At 28.8% G+C, this 19873-nt stretch overlaps 1 protein-coding gene across 12 annotated transcripts in view; it reads left to right on the top strand.

Moving 5' to 3' along the window:
* LOC129959546 (uncharacterized) overlaps nucleotides 1–19873 on the top strand; it is a 109603-nt gene that overhangs the window by 70794 nt on the left and 18936 nt on the right. For all 12 annotated transcript variants that reach the window (XR_008783454.1, XR_008783455.1, XM_056072434.1 and 9 more), the window contains 6 exons: nucleotides 198–227; nucleotides 3254–3297; nucleotides 10320–10365; nucleotides 13900–13941; nucleotides 14068–14100; nucleotides 15265–15305. Coding sequence is in view for 10 of the 12 variants with exons in the window: in XM_056072434.1 (XP_055928409.1) it covers nucleotides 198–227; nucleotides 3254–3297; nucleotides 10320–10365; nucleotides 13900–13941; nucleotides 14068–14100; nucleotides 15265–15305 (236 nt within the window). In the remaining 2 variants the exon portion in view is untranslated. The remainder of the gene's footprint in view (nucleotides 1–197; nucleotides 228–3253; nucleotides 3298–10319; nucleotides 10366–13899; nucleotides 13942–14067; nucleotides 14101–15264; nucleotides 15306–19873) is intronic.

The following is a 19873-nucleotide window of genomic DNA, read 5'->3' as shown; positions in this document are numbered from 1 at the left end:
TTAAATCTAAATCTTGCTGTTATTTTTCTTCATATTTAGTTCAATGCAGTATTAACTTCTGTTTTTTTTTTTTTTTTTTTTTTTTTTTTTTACATTTGTAAATTAATTTATGTACTGATCACATTTTGAAGGATTTTATTTTTCATATCAAGAATACTAAATTTACACATTTTTTTTTTTTTTGTATTTTTATTTAGGTAATGAAGAAAGCCCAGACATTGAAACTTGTAAGTTATTTTGATTTTTATTTTATTTAAATAAATAAAGCATTTCCTTACGTAGAATAATTACTTTCTAACACTTAATTCTTAAATCTTGTTATTCATATTTTTCTTTCATATCCGATTCAGTAACATTTTAGCAGAGAAAAATAAGTTTATGAGCTATCGTAGTGAACCCTGTCGCTATTTTAAGTTGAAACACTTAATTTCTTATTTATCTTCGATTTCTTATAAAAAAAATTTTATTTCTTATTTCCATATCAGGGCATTGAAATGTTGTATTTTTTATGTCTTCTATAATTTTTGATATCTGGTAATTTTCTTTCTAATAAAATAATTTAGGTCCTATATACAAGATGATTAAAATTAAAACAACCCCTACTCTGAGCTCTCTATACAGCGAACTACTCAGAGTAAACGCTCCAAAATTGTTTAACATACTATTCAAGACATGGGAAGACGGATTAAGCGAAAAAAATTAGTTAGGAATTTTCCCCTTTCTAATTTCTATTGCTGATATGGGAAAAAAAAAAGTGAAGAGACTGAAACTGTCATTGTAACTGCAATTATGCACTGTAAACACAAAAATTTTCATATACCCTTTATTTGCTGCTACTGTTCTAGGCATAAAAGGGATAAAGCTGGAAAAATGGCATTCATATTAGCGATGGCTTCGCGCTTTTCTTGTGAAGTTGTTTTATGAAAACAAAAGAAATGCTGCAGCTGCACTTTGAGATTTTCGTCGACTTTAGAATTTACGCTAAGGACCAGAAGGTACCAAAACATGCTCGAAAATTTTGTTGTACCCCAAATGCAATAGCGCCAATGTCTTGATTCAATTGCCTTTATGCAAGATGAAGCACCTCCACACATTGGACTCTGTGTACAGCAGTTTTTTCGGCAAAAGTTTACTAATGATAGAGTTATTAGTCATGCATTTCCGGCAACCTAATCACACGTTTTACACATCTTAAACCCTGTGATTTTTGGCTTTGGGAATACTTAAAAAATCTAAAACGTCCAGTAACCTTGGCAGATTTGAAAGACAGCATCACTCTACATGTGAGAAGCATAATGCGCTACAAATATGTATTTTGAGTCTTTTCAACAAATTTTTTTGTTGTCTAGCATCATCTATCGGTGTTTCTGGAAATAATTTTTTTCGAATAATCCTTCTCCCCATGTCTTTAATAGTATGTTCAACAATTTTGGAGCTTTTACACTGAGCAGTTCGCTTTATAGAGAGTTCAAAGTAAGGGTGTTTTAATTTTGGTCACCTTGGTATAAAGAAATATATACAATAAATCCTTTGGTTAATGAGCGGGTGAAGCGTTTCTTTAAAACAATGCTCTTTCATACTTTTTAAAATTTAGTCAGAATTTTCAATTTTTTAACAGCTTTTAAGAGCTCTTTATTTAATCTATAGCCAAGGAATGCCGCCTTTATCACAGTAAGGCAGGGAATAAAGTCAAGATAAATAAAAGATGTGGGAACGCATTCAGAGCTTATATACCTGCAAAAAAGGATTTATCTGAACAAAAATTTAATTTACCATCTTGATTTTCATGCAGTACTACAGCGGAACGTTGGACAGTTAAAGTTACAGAAATTAGACGGAGAAGCATTAGAAACCCCATAGCCTTCACAACACAAAAATGAAAATGTTTTTCTAAGCTTGAATTTAAGTGATTAGAAAACAAATTAAGAAATCGGGTAAAATCGATTTATTACATACGTTATATAAATATTGGATAAATAGTGTTAAATTATTCTTGTATTTAAAATAAATTAATTTTTGATAATTTTTAATTAAAACTTTATTTTGACTTCTGAATTACACAGAAAGTTGGCTTTTCTTCACTTCTTAAGATCTAATTTCTCTAACTGGATCTGCCATTGTTAATCTGCAATATCACGTAAACATCATGCATCTAAAATAATTGTTTTCTTTCTCAGCTAAATTTCTTTTAAAATCTCATTTGGAGCTATATAAGTTCTGAAAGCGCTCATAACCGGTTTTTTCTTGTTTTCTGGCTTGCTGTGGCGAGTATGTCCGTTGAATTTCTTGTCATAAATTATTATTGACTGCTAAAAATGGAATATTCTGCCTTATCACACACACACAAAAAAAATAGATCTTTGGTATAAGGATTACTCTTCCCCCGCTCACTTCCCCAAAGTAATGTTTTATCTATATATATGCTGCCAGCAATGGATGAAATGAAGGCATTCCTTAGAATATCTAATCATTTTATAGAATGCCTTGCATTTTTAGGCAAAATAGGAGAAAGGAGAATTATTATGAATTTTCCCTAGGCATTGTATATAATACCTATGCATTATAAAAAAATGACATTTTTTTTCAGTATCTCTTAAAATTCATTCGGGATATTCTATTGTTTGTATGACATTAAATGTATCAAATTGCTTCAAGCCGCATTAACACTCTTTTTCTTTTAATTTTAAAATGCACTTTGTCATTCATCGATCCACATAAGTTTCACATTATTTTTTTTTTCGATAAATGATTTAATGCATAATGCATTGTGCATTAATGCATAATCATAATCATCATGAATAAATTATTTTAGGTATTTATTGAGCCTAGAAACATTTAAAGCCTTTAAAAAAAAAAAACTGATATTTTTACGCTAAATTTTCATTTTGATTAATTTGCCACAATCATCAATTAAGTTTGTAATCATAAATATTGCTTGTGAAGAAGAAAAACAAAACCAATAAAGTATACTTATCATTACTTAATGTTCTTACTTCGATGTCCGAAGTTTCTGATACAGTTGATTCACCATGTTTATTAAATCTGTCATCAAATATATCAAACATTCCTATATTTTCATAATGAAATAAAATCCTGTCATGCCTAAAAACTTTTTTATTTCGTAAGAAAATCTTTTTTTTTTTAGTCCCTTAAAAGACGTTAGTAAGTGAATAGAAGATTTATTCATTTATGTTAAAACATTTTTGCCCATTCTAAATACTTAAAACTTGCATTCAATTTTTTTTTTTTACAGTTTATCCCTGCGGCTGTGAAACAAGACTAAATTTGTGCAGTGAAGTAAGATATTTATTTAGAAATGATACTAACTAGTGTTTAATTTCAGAAAATATTGATATCAAGATTCCATATTGTTCATAATCATGAATTATAAATTAAAGGCTGAAAATTATAAAATAATTAAAATGATAATTTTTATTTTTCGGTATACTAATGGAGGTGTGTTTTCATTAAATTTGTATCTATGTTATATTTTACTTATTTCATAATCGAGAATATAGAATGGCAAGTAACTATAATGAAATAGCCAAATATATATTGATTACCAACAAGATAGAAAAATGAAGATAAAATAATTCTATAGTGTTTGTATGCGATTCGTTATTATTTAATTTAACAATTATCAATACATTTCTTTTGAGTAATACAGGAATGTTGTATTTATGGTAAACAGTATATATAGAAGCTTTCTAATCTCTGAATTTAAATGAGGTTTTCAATAGAAAACGTTAGTCAATTTCTCCCTTATTTCCATGGTTCTTACATGAAGTATATGTATTCTGTCCCCAGAAGACAGACAGATCAAAAATAGCATTTCAAGTTCAAATTCGTTTCAGCTATTTGTACAAATCATGCATTTGGTTTTTATTCACTGATTTGCTTTGATTTACTGAAAAAAACATGATGCAAGGATTGAAAATCTTATAAAAATTTAGAATATTTCAAAAACCAGTGGTGTTTAAAATTAAACATTTTTCCATTTTTTTGATTGAAAAAATTTAATATCAGCTTTTTTAAATCACTTTTTTTTTTTCAAGAGCCTTTACATATTAACAACAAGTAAGTTATCATCTGACTTTTGTCACTTTTATGGCTTTAGATAATTATTCAGTTTATTTTAGAATTGCTTTATGATGTATTTATATTTTCGTTGAAATCAGAGAAGTAAAGGAGATTTCAAAGGAGAAAAGTTTCAGAAATAAAAGATGATGCAAAATATCCCAAATACATTTCTGAGGTTTTCAGAAGAGTATGTATTGATTTTCTCATAAAGTTGACAAATTGTTTAAAGAAAGGATATATATTAGAAAAAAAAAAACAGTTTTCAAGGATTATTAAATGATTTTAAATATAACATCTAAGAAAAAATATGTCAATGACGCGAATTGCATCTAAAATAGTAGTCACTAAAAATACAATTCATAAAAAAATTAGTGACAACTTACTAGACAATATTGAAAAAGCTTATTTGTGGGCACAACATAAAGCACTAGCAATTAACAAGACAAAACAATTATTCCTGGTGAGAAGAAATGGCTCTCAACATATTAAGAGATGAAAAAAAAATGAACTTTAGAGGGATAAGAAATATATTAATTTTATTTAGATGTTATGAAGATTCGTCTGTCTAGAAAAAGGCAGTGTCACCGAAAAAGATTTCTCATTAGAATATAATTGAAATCGATGTACAGGGTGTTCCAAAAAAGTGGAGAAAGTATTATTCCCTAAATATTTTAGCTAGATATATACTTCCAATTACAAACTGTCATTAAAGAATGTGGACAATTATATGAAAACACTTTGGTTTCTGAGAAAGTTGATAATAATAAGTTAAACAAATTAAATTTTCATATGGCTCCCATACTGCAAACATATTCGTAGAATGTTTCTTACAAATCTATGTACACACAAAGTTTCATTTTTCTATCTGCAAACTTTGTAGAGACAATCGTATTTTTCAATTTGGAGACACTCACTCCAAATTTAGGGGCAAACTTTTATTTCAAAATTTAAAATTTATTCAGTGCAGAAAACTGCCGTATATAAAAATTTGACTAGTAGAACATCATCCATTTATCAAGACTTTAGAAGAATTTGCTACTCATGCATACTGTTCTTTACTTCCATTGTTCGACAGTCATAATATCTACTTAATAAAGAAGGGAAAAAACTGAACATTTAAGATATCTCACCAGAAAACCTTACCTTCGTGTAATAATGAAAAAAATATGAATAAGTAGCAATCGAACATGTTTTTTTGGCGCATAAATTATTTGCCCTTGTTTCCCCGCTATCGAGATATAAAGTCTTAAAAGTCTACCGAGATAACGTATTTGGTCTTTGAAACGCAATATTATGCTGAAAGTTATGGATTTCACCCCATCTTTGGTTTGAATACAGAAATTTAAAATTTATTACAATATTGTGTCACGAATCACGAAAAATACGAGATGTCGGGAGGATTACTACACAGAATACAGCTCAATGAGAAAAATCGATCGCCAGTTTCTCCGCTGAAATATGTCCAAGTGTAAAAAATAATCCAGTCAAGTTTTCTAATTTATTTATTTACTTTTATTTATAAATATAGAAAAAGAGTGTTTTTAATTCAGAAATTTTAATAATCAGATTAATATAAAATACAGCTCATAGATATAGTAATCTAAAAATGAAAGAAGCCTGCCAAAAAATGGTACCAAAAAAATGATTGAAGCATAGAAAATTGTGGCACCAAGAACATTTCATGAACTTGAATCTAATGGAGCCGTTACAGTGATCAACCTCCTGCGAATTGCAAAATTACGAAAATTTGAAATGGAGGTGACCGAGTTTGCAATAACCCAGACTTGTACCAAACATAGTGAATCATGTCGGAGTATTGCGGTGCATTAAACTGTGACGAATATGCAATATTGCTGAAAAAGTCATTCGAAGCATTAGATGGAAAGCTGCAATATCTCCGAGGTACTTCTATATTTCTTCTATGGAGACTTTCAGCAAACACTTTTAATTATTTAAAAAATCAACTCCAGCAGATGAAATCGGTGCATGTTTAAAGCAATAATTCCTTTGGCTTCGATGGAAGAAGCTACGGTTAAGAATAAATATGAGAATTCAACTTTCCAATGATGAAGGAGCGAGACATATTGCCGAAAAATTAATATAAATTGATGAAGGCATTTACCCACATTTTGTGTAACCGACCAAATTGAACTTACGAATGATTTATGTAATATAGTCAACAGTCCAGATGAATAAACTGATAATTTTTTTTTCCAAACGTTACACAAATTTAACAGCAATAAAAACTCAAATCCTTTTTTTTTTTTTTCGGAAGAACCATATTAGCAGTAAAAAATGAGGTATTTGGACCGCGGCTAATTATATACTCACAGTGGGGTAGCTTGTCCAAAAGATTGTATGACTTTTCCGAATGGAACGTTTTCCTACTGGTCATAAAACTATCAGTCAATGGTCTTCTGTAAGCTGATTTTTTTCTGATATGAATCAGTTCTGGAAGAGATAATAACATTTTAAACGTTATCTACAAGTGTGAGATTTGGTGGAATTTGTTGTGATTTGTAATACAATTCTTAATACTTAATGACATGATTTCTAATATAATTCGGAATACTTGATGACATAATTGCTAATACAATTTTGAATACTTAATGACATAATTTCTAATACAATTCTGAATACTTAATGATATGATTTTTAAAACATTTTAATACTTTTTAATATAATTTGAATAATTTCAGCATGTATGTTTTATAAGAGATTAATTGTTTTTCAATGAATTTATGCCAAAATATTTAAAGGAAATCAAGAACGGATATTTCTTCTATATTTTATATAGCTATAATTTGAACTAGCAATCAGTTATTTTACTGAAATATAACGATTTTCATTAATCAAAAGCTATTGAGTTTCTTCAGTTTTTATCAAATTTCTTCTTGATTCATATATTTAATTCAGTGAGTTCGTACACAAAAACGTATGGTATTTTATTGTGGTCACTTAGAAAAAAACTTGTTTCATAAGATTGAAATACTGTTAAATGTGGTTAGTTGTGTTGGAATGATTTATAAGGAGGGGCTAATCGCTAAACGAAATAGTCTTGGAATGCTATAAATATTTAAAGAAAATCTTGAATATTCATGTTATGCTTTCTTGAGATGACGTATCAGCTTAAAAATATCTTTTTGCAGAATAGCAGTGGTATCAGAAGTTTAAACCTTTTTGGTTATTTTAATAGATTCAATTTCAATGCTGTTGCATTTTTTGTACTCTTATGGGATAAATTATTTGTTATACACTCTGAACAGAATGGCAGCCTATTGATACAGAAATACATCAATAATTCACTAATTAGTCATTTGTTGCTATGAAAGTCTTTAAGAGATGTTAGCTGAATTGAACTTTAGTTTTCTTTTAGATGCATGCATTATTAAAAGACAAACTAAATCTATTGCCGAAAAATAAAGCAAAACAAAAAATGAATTATGCATGAATAATGTATTATATATTCTTCATGTATTTAAAAAATTCTTTAAATATAGTTCTTATTTGTAAAATTAATTCGTTAAAAATCATGATGAATGAAATTCTGGTAATGTAGTCTTCAACAATATATATCTGCACTTCTGATGCAAGATTTTATTCATAAACTATGCTTTTTCCCGAAGTTTACAAAACAAGAGACCTATGAATTTACGCTAAAGTTACTCTCGCTTTCTGTATTGAAAAAAATGCAATTATTTCAAAAAAAATTCTAATTTGGGTATTATTTTTGACATTTTCCCTTGATTATAATTATTTAAATATATGTGTATCTTGGTCTGTTGACATAAAAACTCCTCTACTCTCAACTCAGAGCTCTTGGGTTATTTATTTTATATCGATTGCAAACACTTTTTGATCACGCTTAGATGCGTCCATTGATTCTGGTCTTAAAGATGCAATCTTTATGCAATTATTTTCATGGAATATTATGTCCATGTTGCAGACTTTTTGCTATGGATAAAAGTCTAGTTGTCTGCTCAATGTGTCCATAGTTTGAAGTCCAATCGAGATCAATGTAAGATTCCAAGCAGAGCAATTGAATTTAGATAATTAATTTCTTTATTGAAAGAAATAAAGTTAAAGACTCATGGTATAGCAGGAGAAACTGTCACTATAACATTAAAGAAGCTTGAAAAAAAAAAAGACATCGTCTTTTTCCATAATTGAGTGAACATATACTTTAATATCTAAGTAATTTATTTTCACTTATAATTTATAAAAAATTTTTTAGCTCTTCCATAGAATTTCGTTCTGAAAATTTATAATCATGTTTATTAATATGAAATGAATCATTTCTAATTAATAGAGAACATATAATACTTCAGGATTAAAAAAAAAAACATGCACTATAATGCTTTTGTAACAACTGTAATTTTTCATTCAAAACGGGCTAAAATTTTGGTAATTTTTATTAAATTTGAAAGAATGTTAAACAAAATGTAAATGTTATAATGCTACCCTGTATAAAAAAATTTAAATTCTTTTCTACATCACATGTCAATTTTAAAATAAGTATTAGAGTAATCTCTCACAAAGAATGTTAGAAGTATTTAAAAATAAAGTGTAAAGACTCTCCTACCGTTATTCAGCATTGCTTTACTATTAAATAACCAAATTACTCACTTCTACCTTTTATATATGGATATGCAAAATGAAGTAAATCAAAATAAATTCAATTTGTGTACATGTAGTAGCAATTATATGTAAAGACCATTTAGTTTTTAATTATTTCTTTTGATATAGAATATTTTTTATTTAATGTTGATTGCTCATGAAACTTTTAATTTGCATAATATATACTTGAGAAATCATTTTAATTTGTATTTAAACGTATATTATTTTCATTAAGATATACATTTAAGATTTTGAAAAATTTATTCTTCCAATGAAATAGCAACCGCAAATATACTAGAAACAAACATATTTGAAAAAAAAGCTTAACTAATTTTGCTTTCACAGTATTCCATGGGAAATTCTTAAATTTTGAATAACCTAAGAAACTTTTATAGACTTTCTATAATATTGAAAGAAAAGAGACAAATATGCTTCATACGGAAAACAGTTGTTATAGTAAATATGAATTAGAAGATTACATGAATCTAATTTCTTTAAGTAAATTTTGACATTTTTATTGATAACTCAAAAATATTAATGCACAAAAATAAATGTAATCTTAAATATAATTTATGTTTTTAAATCAAGATTTTCTGTTTATATTTATATATGAAAGGAAAAAAATTTCATATATAAATTTAAACTGAATGCTAGATTTCTGAGTATGAGATTTCATGTAATTATATATATATATTATAATATAAAGTTTTATTAAGTGATTTATTTAATGTGTATATGAATTATTTGATTATCCGGAATTCTAAAGCTATGGTTGTATTAATTAATCTTTTTAAAAAATTATTAACTGTTAAATTATGTTATTGATTAGCTGGCATATGAAGCTAAATGGTGATAATTTTTTTTTAAAACCGTTCGAATCGTCTTTGGCTGAAACAGCAAATTTCAAATGCATTTTTTAGAATAGAATTTTACCGTTTTAGATTACAGTTTATTGATTTTTATTTTGAATTATATTTGATCTAATAAGATTCTGATTGAATGATTCAGACAGCTATGACTTGCAAATATTCTTGATATATTTAACAATGGGTTTGTTTTTTTAATGAAGAGTTTGCTAATTTTAAGTTTAAAACATTTTTCTTATATAGCGTCAAAATTTATTTCAAATACTATTGCAGTTTCTCGCTGCATATACTTACTAAATATTCTTGCCAACAGCTAATACGTTTAGCAGACCTAAATTAATAACTCCCTATTCCCAATTTTCAATGAATTGTGGGTGATTTATTGGACGATTATGAACCTACAAGAATACCCAGAGCGCAAAAATCCAAATACCGTACACTGAATACTTTTTTTCAAAAATGTCTTATTGCGCATTTGATCAATTAAATTTTAAAAAAACATGTAACTTTTTATTGTTAATGTATTATATTTCCTTTTAAAATTGTTATTTTTAGTCTCTGTCACGTTGAACGTTGGTCAAAACTTTATAACTGTTTTTGTTATGATTTACAGTGATTGCATTTACTTTTTGTATTTTTATCCATTGCATAAAATATGTAATAGATTTGAAGTGCTTTTTCGAAAAATGACTGTTGTTTTCAATATATTTGCAATTTTTTTTGTGAATAATTTTTTTAATTAGATTTTTTTTTCAGATGGAGTTAAACTGCCAGCGAGCATTTGGATTGATGAAGATTTTAGGTATATATATATATATATATATATATATATATATATATATATTTATACATCAGCACGCGTATGCACACACACACACACACACACACACACACACACACACATATATATATATATATATATATAATATGCTATGATTATATGTAAATACTTAATTTCCTCTGTGGAACATATTTCTGTTTTTTCACGCACAATGATTGACTGAAATCGGAGATACAAAAACTCTAAACAAAACACCAAACCATTGTTAAATAAAATTTTTAAAAAATCTACATTATGTATGGATACAGAAAAAGCAAAGATTCAAACTGTTACACATCCTATTGAGTATAGAAAAAAGCAGTGTTTCAGAAATCAAATTAGTAAATTTTAAAAATTTTCTAATGCAGTGCACTTTATTAATTATCTTATTTCCTAAACCAACTAGTCAATAACTTTCAAAATAAATTTGTAATAAACTGATAAAAGAATTTACATGTTTCCTGTGTCATAAAGGTATAGGGAATGACCAAAAACCTGTTAAGCTGAAAATTTATTAAGGTTGATAAGATATTTTTAAATGTAAAATATGTATGAATAAATTATTCAAAGTACTATACTTTACTTTGACTGCTTTATACTCGTTTCCGACAATTGTCGATTATCAGCGTTTGCAGGGAAAACAACTATCGCTAAATACTCAATTCGGAGTCGCATTCTACTGGAAATTTCTTTCTGCCAACAATAACATATCATCCAAAATATTTCATTTTATGACGTTTAATTTTTAAATTTAAATTTGTGAAATATCGAATCCGTTCATCAGGTAAACCAGGTGTATATATACATTTAATTTTTATTTTGATAAATGATTTCTCTGTAGATAAGCTTATATTTTTCAAGAGTTTCGGTTGCCTTTTAAATGGAGTTTAGAATACATAAAGCATATCCAATACATAAGAATTCGTCAACATTTTATAAATTCACTGAATAGGAAGAAATCGTCGAAAAAATTATACTTTGTATGAATGGGATCTAAGGGTGAGACTTTTTTGGGGGGGGATTCCTTTATGGCAATAATAATAATGTATTTGGAGAAGAGATTAATTAGGAGAGCTGAATCAAAATTTAAAACAGGTATTTGTAAATTAAGCTTTTCCCTCGTACAAGAATCCCTTGATATATGTGATTTTCTCATTCGATTCCAGCGGTATGTTGCATACCGATAGATAGAGCAGATAGGAAAAAATTGAACAAGAATCTTAGTGGCAATTAACTTTTTGTGGAATGATTAAGCTCATTTTGCTCTGTATTGTGACTTTAATTCATATTACTTATTGATGTAGTCACTACTGCGCAATGATGTTATATAACAGTTATCTACAGGGCATTAGTGAAGATGGGGAAGTATGTGGGGTTGGGTTTCTGCATCATCCATTTGACATAACTTTCACGGGGTCTTTCATTTGCATTGTATCATTGCGCTAGTTATATCACCGAAAAGGAATATTTTGCTTTTGTTTGTCAGAAATTTAATAAACACTATGGGTTTTTAATGTCATGTGCATGAAGAAACCCTTTTTGCATTGAATGGGAGCGTCAACATACAGGCTATTTATATAGAGCAACTGTGGCTGATCAGCTCAAAAATAAGTAGGGAGACAAAAAAAAAAACAAAAAAAAAGAATACAATTAAAACCATCAGGAGTGATCTCCTCGAATGCTCTGTAATAAAGGTGTTATCTCCAGTCTAGCCTAAAATTGTGTATCTCCAGAAAAGCCTTGAACACTATAAATGCTCAGATATTTCAGAATACCGAACTGCAGAATTATGTTCTACATAGAAAAATAAATAAAACGTGTATCATTTGCTTGATATTGGAGAACAACAATTATGGAAGAGCTTATTTGATAATTAGTCGCTGAGTTGCGATTAATACTCAGATACCGAAAATCCAAATGTGTATTCTAACCGATTAAAGTTAAAATTAGTCGTAGAATTCTGGTCGCAAGATCGCATACCAGACTTCATTTACCAAATTTGTTACATGTTTGTATTATCGCGTTTATATGTATGCAAAAATTCAGATCGACAGGCGATAAACTCTTTGGTTCCTGATTCGATACTGATCGACACTTTAAATTTTAAATTTGTATATTAAATTTTATCCGTTTAGTTAATTTTGTGTTGTAACTGTCATGTTAACTTATATTCATGCAACAGAACAGACAGACTTATTCAGAATGAATTTCGTTCTAAAAAATTGATGTTAAGGTCTTGTAGATTTATCATTTTTCAAAGCGTGGCCTCTAACAGAAACAGCAAAGTATGGGAAAAACGATGTGATCTTGTCTGGAAAATTCGGAGTGAGAACGAAAACACAAAATAGCAAATGATAGAAAACGTAGGGGAAAAAAATCTCGAGGCGTAATTTAGTTTATGCAGAGATAGTTGGCCTTTATCTTTCCTTTATTTTCTTTATTTTTTTTGTCTTTAAACAAATATTTATATTTTTCTATTATTCTCTTATTAGAAACAAAAAATTAAGTGTTATAGTTCATTGCGGTTAAACATGCCCGGTTTTGCCAGGCGGTCGCTTTCAACAAAACTTAGACTCAGTGCAAGATTCGTCTTTTCTTGTTGGATGTCGATAACTTGCCATAATGGAAAGTGACCATATAAGAAGACATGAACAGTAGAAACTCAGTTATGCAGAATATCAATAAAACGTTTTGTAGTTCTATGTATTTGTACTTATAATCTTTCGTATTATTAAAACCACGAAATAACAAAAGTCGCAACTTTACTTAAACGAACTATCTTACTTAAAAAATAACGAAGCAATTTTTTTACACTAAACAAATAACAAATATTTTTAGTCTGAAGTAAATGAGTGGCGATATTGCAACTATGTTTCGCTTATTATGGAACCTGTTCAACTTATGATACATTACATTTTTGTGGTATAATTTTTACACGAAAGGTTGAAGAGAATGCACGATGTTGACCTTTTTAATATTTTGTTTTAATTTTTATAATTCAAATATACAGTTCAAGTGAAGGTACGGCTTGATCCTAATCAACGGTAAAACTATTTTCTCACTTACTGAAACTGTTTGCAACGAAATAAAATCATTAATTGCATTAACCTTTGTAAATAATATTTGTTATTATGTATTATTCCTGCTATTTATTGTAATATATGCTATATAAGTTAATAACGTATGATTAAAATGTTTTATTCTTTGATTATAAACAATCAATTAAATTATGCATTGATTTTTAACTGTGCAATGCTCTTATGATGGTACATACATTTCTAATTTTTATTTACGTGGTAAAGAATTTAAAATTTTCAGAATTTCTATATTGCAGAGTGAGAAGGGGCTTAAAATAAATAGCCTGATATAGCTTCTCTTCATGAACCACCACTTGATTAAACACAATCAGTTTTAAATCTTATCGAGCAAAACACTCATTGGCTTCTCTCTTTGTAAAGTATTCATCTCTCATTTTTTTGTTAGTAGATTTTACATTCATTTTTAACATTTTTACAGAAATCGCAGAGTATGCCGCAAAGAGAGCTACAATTATCGAAAGTAAGTAAATACGTTAAATAGTTTTTAGGATTAGTCACTATCATAGAAAAGTAATTTGTTTCTTTGCATGTAAAGTTTTATTTATAGATCTCATAGTTTCCAACTGACTTTTTTTTTCTTTTGTAGATGAGAACAGAGATAATGGAGTTAGTAATTTAAGTAAGGATATTTAAATATCTATTATTGAAATAATTAGGAAATTTTATATCTATGTAATTTGCTCGTTTGCAATATTTTAAAGTTATAATTTCACTTTTTCTGGAAAATATTATGATTCTTCACTTCATGGCTCTATTGTGTTTAGAGAATTTGGAATGATGCAAAGGCCGCCAATTTATTTACAGATACATAGAAAATATTAGCAAACCTTTACATAAAATTTATATTTAATTTAGATGGCATGTTGAAATTTCTTATAGAGGTTATAAATCTTCAGAGTGCATATTGCTATGCCATCAAAAATTTAGATAAAATTAGCCATGATTGTAATTCAATCGTAGTAGTAATACGTTAGGGCGGATATATGTAAAAAAAAATGAAATTATTAGTTTTTATACCATGCAATTAATTTTCAGATCACTTAAGTTCAAACTCAAAAAGCTTTCAAAGTGCTTCAGCTCAGAAAGCTTCAGCTTTCAAGTTGTGCGGCTTTTTGCTTTTCCCTCGCTTCACAGGGTCTAATTTCTTAATTCTAAATATCTAATATTGAACCGCTGTATCATGTAAAAATTCCACGCCTAAAAGAAATGTTCGCTCAGCTATTTTTCAAAAAAATTCACTTCTTGAACGTATATGAACTTTGAACTCTTTAGCATGTCCCTCTCTTCCATCTTCGCTTTTGTGCTGCGATCACACCGCTTATTTGCTTCTCCTTGCTGTTTACAAAGAACCCTAAAAGCTTCTAACAGATAGAACCTTTGCCCGATGATACAATCAAAGAATAAAGTTGATGTAGATTTGTGCTCATTTCATCAAGACAGTGTGTGCGCATAAATAAATAAAAATGCATTCCGTTGCTTGGCGGACATTCGTTCACTTATATAGTTGAGTTCCAAATGCTAGGATACAGATGACCCTCCATGTTCATTAAATCTGTAATTGAATATCAAACTTTCATATAATTTCATGAGAAAATAAAATTCTGTCTTGTTTTAAAAAAAATCACAAATTGCAACCGTTTCATTCTGTAAAAAAAAATCATATTTTTCTTTGTCCCGTAAAACATTTTAATAAATGAAGTGTAAATTTCTTCATTTATGTGTAGAAATTTTTTTACCTTTTTTAAATGATTAAAATTTATACTCAGTTTTGATTTTTTGACAGCCGGATGCAGTTTGGAAAGACACCTACGTGCAAACCTGTGGGTAAGATAATCTATATTTTTCAATTTAAAAGAATATTCTTTGATAGTACCCGTCATATGTGTCACAAACTTCACTTGTTTATTTATATTTAATTTCACTTGTTTTATATTTGTGGGAGAGGAATTTTGTAACTGGCTTTTCACTCTTTGATGTGATAGTTTTGAAATTTAGTACACTTTGGTGTTCTCCATGATGCCGTACTTTTTTCATACTTTCTCAACCTTTTTAAAGGTTTATAGAATTGAATTTTGATCCCTTGTAATTAGCGATATCTGATACTGAATTTCAGAAAAATAGTTTCAAAATTCCATTCTATTTATTATACTAAATTATAAATCAAAGACTGAAATATGTAAAATAATTAAAATGAAATTATTTAATTTTCCTGTACTTTAACTGAACAATGTTTTTATTAATTTTCTTTTTAATATTGTATGTTACTAATTTCTTAATGAAGAATATAGAACGGTAAGTAACTATAACGAAATACTCAGATATACAGGTGGTTATCAAAACAATGGAAACACCTATGAATAAAAGTGACATTTTAGAATGCACTTCGTAAGCATTAAAATAAAATCCTAATTATATTTTTTATATTTTAAAAAAACTGATATGCATGATACAGTGTGCGTAGCGTCATGAAAATGGATTCCGGAAATGGAAAATGGATATATATATTCTATATATATATATATATATATATATATATATATATATATATATATATAGTTCTCCAGAAGGGGAGTTCAAAGAACGTACTGTGTCAATTATGTTGCGCCTCGAAAGACGTTCGGATTTTTTTTGATATCTCAAACACTAAAAAAATGCTTAGTGTTTTAGATGATTTTAAGTTATGCTAGTTAAGTCTATGCTTAACTTTTTATGTTGTAAAAGAAGAATGCGGAGATTGGTCCTATAATCGGAAAATGAGAATACAGCAGGATCAATTTGGTGCTCCACAGAGATTTGTCAAATATAATAAAAGCTACTGTAAAAACACTTGCAGTGAAGCCTCTTTAGTACGTTACACATTCGACCATCATTCACATTAATATGCTGTTTTGGAGCAATCCCTTGAATGACTTATTAGAGGGATTTTAATGTACTATACTGAATTGTAATTTATTGTGATGTGTAAGTATGTTAATCGATCGCTAAAATCTAGTATGGTGAAATTTTAACTTGAAGCCTTAAGTTTCCAGTGATAGTGTTTTCTTTTACGGTTTACTTTTTTAATGATCTATCCATTTGGAAATTATTATTTGTTGCACCAATCTCCCCAAATTTTAGTTTTTATTAAGAGAAATAAAACAAAACAAAATGCTAGTTCTATACTTGAAATAAAAGGTTTTTCAAAACTTTTATTTTTTGGGGTTTAGATTCTATCATTTTATAACAATTTTTCCTTTTTCTTTTTATAGCTGTTATAGAATTTTTTCCCAATGAAATCTCTCTTTACGTATAAAGGTTTGTCCTTATTGACAGAGTAATGTGCAGCATAAATGATTGGAGCATGAAATTTGGAAAATTACTTCTTGGGTTTTAGATGCCCAATGAGAACGGATATTTGAAAATTTTAATTTAAAAAATAAAAACAGATTTTTCACTTGTTTACGTTCGCAACATCAAAGCATCATTTCTCAAAAATTATTTTTACGCCATTTTAAAGGTAAAAAAAAAAATAGCTTTTCAATTGTAACAATTCTGATTGAATTAATGCATTCCCCCGTTTAGTTTTGTTAATTTTTGAAAATTTATTTTTGGACATAATTTGTAATAATGATTTTTGTTATAATAAAATTCAAAATAAAATCATTGCTTCTTTGACACGTTGAGTCGCATAATTTTATCGTTCTTAAAGTCGTAATAAAAGGGGAGGGGGCTTTCTTAGCTTCAATTTAAGCGTAAAAAATTTTTTAAGCAGTTCATAGAATATGATTCTTCTTTTGATGTGTTTTTTCTTAAATTTAAAGCAATGTCTTGTTGTCTTGCGCTGGCTTCAAAAAGATACTTTAAAAAATGCTTCAACTATCATTTTTTATTTTCATTTTGCATCTAACTAAAGAACTGGGTTTTTTTAACTTCTCGAATTTATTTCCGTTCTTTATGGAAAGTAGAAGTTGTTAAAGCATTTTTATTTCTTCGCAAAGTATATCATCACATTTTCTGCAATTTTCATAAAGCTAAAGTAAGATTTTTTTTACATAATTTAAAATGCAAATTTTTATTAAATTTTTGGAATGCTAAACATTAAAAAAAGCCTGTACTTAAACTTCAAAAATACGAAGAGATAAGACAATTTTTTATAGTCTGGCCATTTATGAGCTGTTCTACATTTCTCTATTAAAAAAAAAAAGATCTAAAAGCATATTTGGAATATGGTTCTGTTCTATCATTAGTTTTATGGCAATTTTGTCAGTCTTATAATGGTAACTCTACCGGAATGCTTTGTCCTTAGCTTTATAAGAATTGTAACTAAAATTTCTAAATACAGCGAGTTGACACAGGAAGAAATTTATACTTTCTAGCTATATCGAATATTATTCGTTGTTGGATATATAAAAATCAACTATAAACTGTTGGCCACGCCGTGCTTCTACATCAATCACATTTTCAGAAATGATCTAAATAAACAAGTAGTTTGGTATTTAAGAAATAATGAAAAAAGATCACATATCTTTATTGTTAATATTATAAAAATTGTCTTAATATTTTGGTATTGATAGTTTTATCATTTTTATGATCTTTTTCGTTTTTATCAAAACCAAAAAGATATAATTTATTTTGCAATAGAAGATGTTGTGCAAATACAGAAATAAATATTAAAATTTAAAGAACGCACTTTTAAAATTAATTAAATTTTTTTAACAAAAACTCTGCTTTATTATAAAACAGAAAATATCCTATGCTTAGAAAATACGCAGGTTTATGTATGCGTACATGTACAAAGGTGCTTAATTTTTTAAAAAGCTAAAGTGCTTAAAAACAGTTGAACAGCAGTTTCTCACTACGGACCATGGAGAGTATGAAGTTGCTTTAGTGAAGTTGCATATCTCTTGGATTTTTGTCTGTAGCTGAAAATGTCTGACCTCACAGACTTTCAAGGAGGCCAAATGGTAGAAGCCCGTTTAACAGGAACAACTATGACCGAAACGTCCCAGCTTTTAGTGTTTCTAGAGGTACAATGTTTGATGTCATGACAGTTTACACACAGAACGACAATACAAATTCAGCAAAGCAAAATAGTGGACGGAAGGAGAAGCTCAGTCAGTGAAAGAGAGCGACGGTTACTGAAGCAGATTGTAATGTCTAAAAAGGAAATAGCGGCAGTCAAAGCGACCGCAGAGTTGAATCAGCATCTGGATTCTTCAGTATCAATAATTAAAGTCAGGAGGCGTTATCATAAACAGAAGATTTATGGTAAAGCCGCAATTCCCAACCCACTTATCACAAATGTTAATGCTCGCATGTCGTCTACAGTGATGCTATAGTCATAAAACCTGGTCGATTGCTAAGTGGAAGACAGTTATATGGTCAAACGAATTATCTTTCACTCTTTTCCACTCTACAGGACGGATACGCGTTTGGAGGACATTTAAAAAAGCGTATGAACTTTATTGTTTCCTTCCACCTGTCAGGCATGGGGGTGAATCTGTCATGGTATGGACAGCCATATTGTGGTTTACTGTTGTCCCAATCGTAACCCTGAAAGGAAGAATCACTGGGGAAAAGTATAAAGAGTTTTAGTTCACCCTGTCCATCCTTTGATATAAATTTTATTTCCTGCAGGGGGTGGAATTTTCCAGATGGATTATGCTCCTATTCATGCAATGGAAACAATTTTGTGAGTCACAATAAATTATTAGTTGCATTGCCCCAAATATGTGCAATAGTTAGAAACAAGTCAGTTTTTTACACAATCACAACCCACTTAACGGGAAGAAAGGGAGTACATCTGCATCTGCACCAAAAGTGGTGAGAACTTAACAGCATGTACTAAAACAACACAATTTGTAATTACATAATAGGATATGTGGAAATATACAGTAAAAGACTCAGCAGGAGTATCCAGGTTTCAGCGGCTGGAGGAGAAGATACGAAACTTATGGCTAAATGCAAGGGTGAAAAGCGACTTTTTACTTTCCGATCGATTATTTAGTGATGCACAATGATGCTTTCGCTGAGATTTTCCAACAGCTTGATCCTCTGTATGATCGTCCGTGGCAACTTGTTGATTCCTTTTCTGATTTTCTTCTTCCCTCCCCTCTTTCTTTTTTAATCTCCTTCCCCTCCCCTCCCCCCACCCTTATTTTTGTTGCTCATCGCACACCCAAAGAAAAAATAAAATTAAAAGCTAAACAACATGGTTTTAAAATATTACGGGAAATTGAATTCTGAAGACTCAAGTCAGTATGAGTGCATCATTTAACTGCAATATTATATTTCCTTGGCGAGCCCGGTTGTGTTTTTGAACAAGATAAAGCATCGATCAACTCGTTTTACTCGACAGAAATATGAATTCACCTTAATAATATCAGTCGTGGACTGTATTTCCCGTATTCTTT

The sequence above is a fragment of the Argiope bruennichi genome, chromosome X1 (genome assembly GCF_947563725.1).
Source record: "Argiope bruennichi chromosome X1, qqArgBrue1.1, whole genome shotgun sequence".
Classification (NCBI taxonomy): Eukaryota; Metazoa; Arthropoda; class Arachnida; order Araneae; family Araneidae; genus Argiope; species Argiope bruennichi.
The sequence above is the reverse complement of the archived record's forward strand: the minus strand, read 5'-3'. Positions and strand labels throughout refer to the sequence as shown.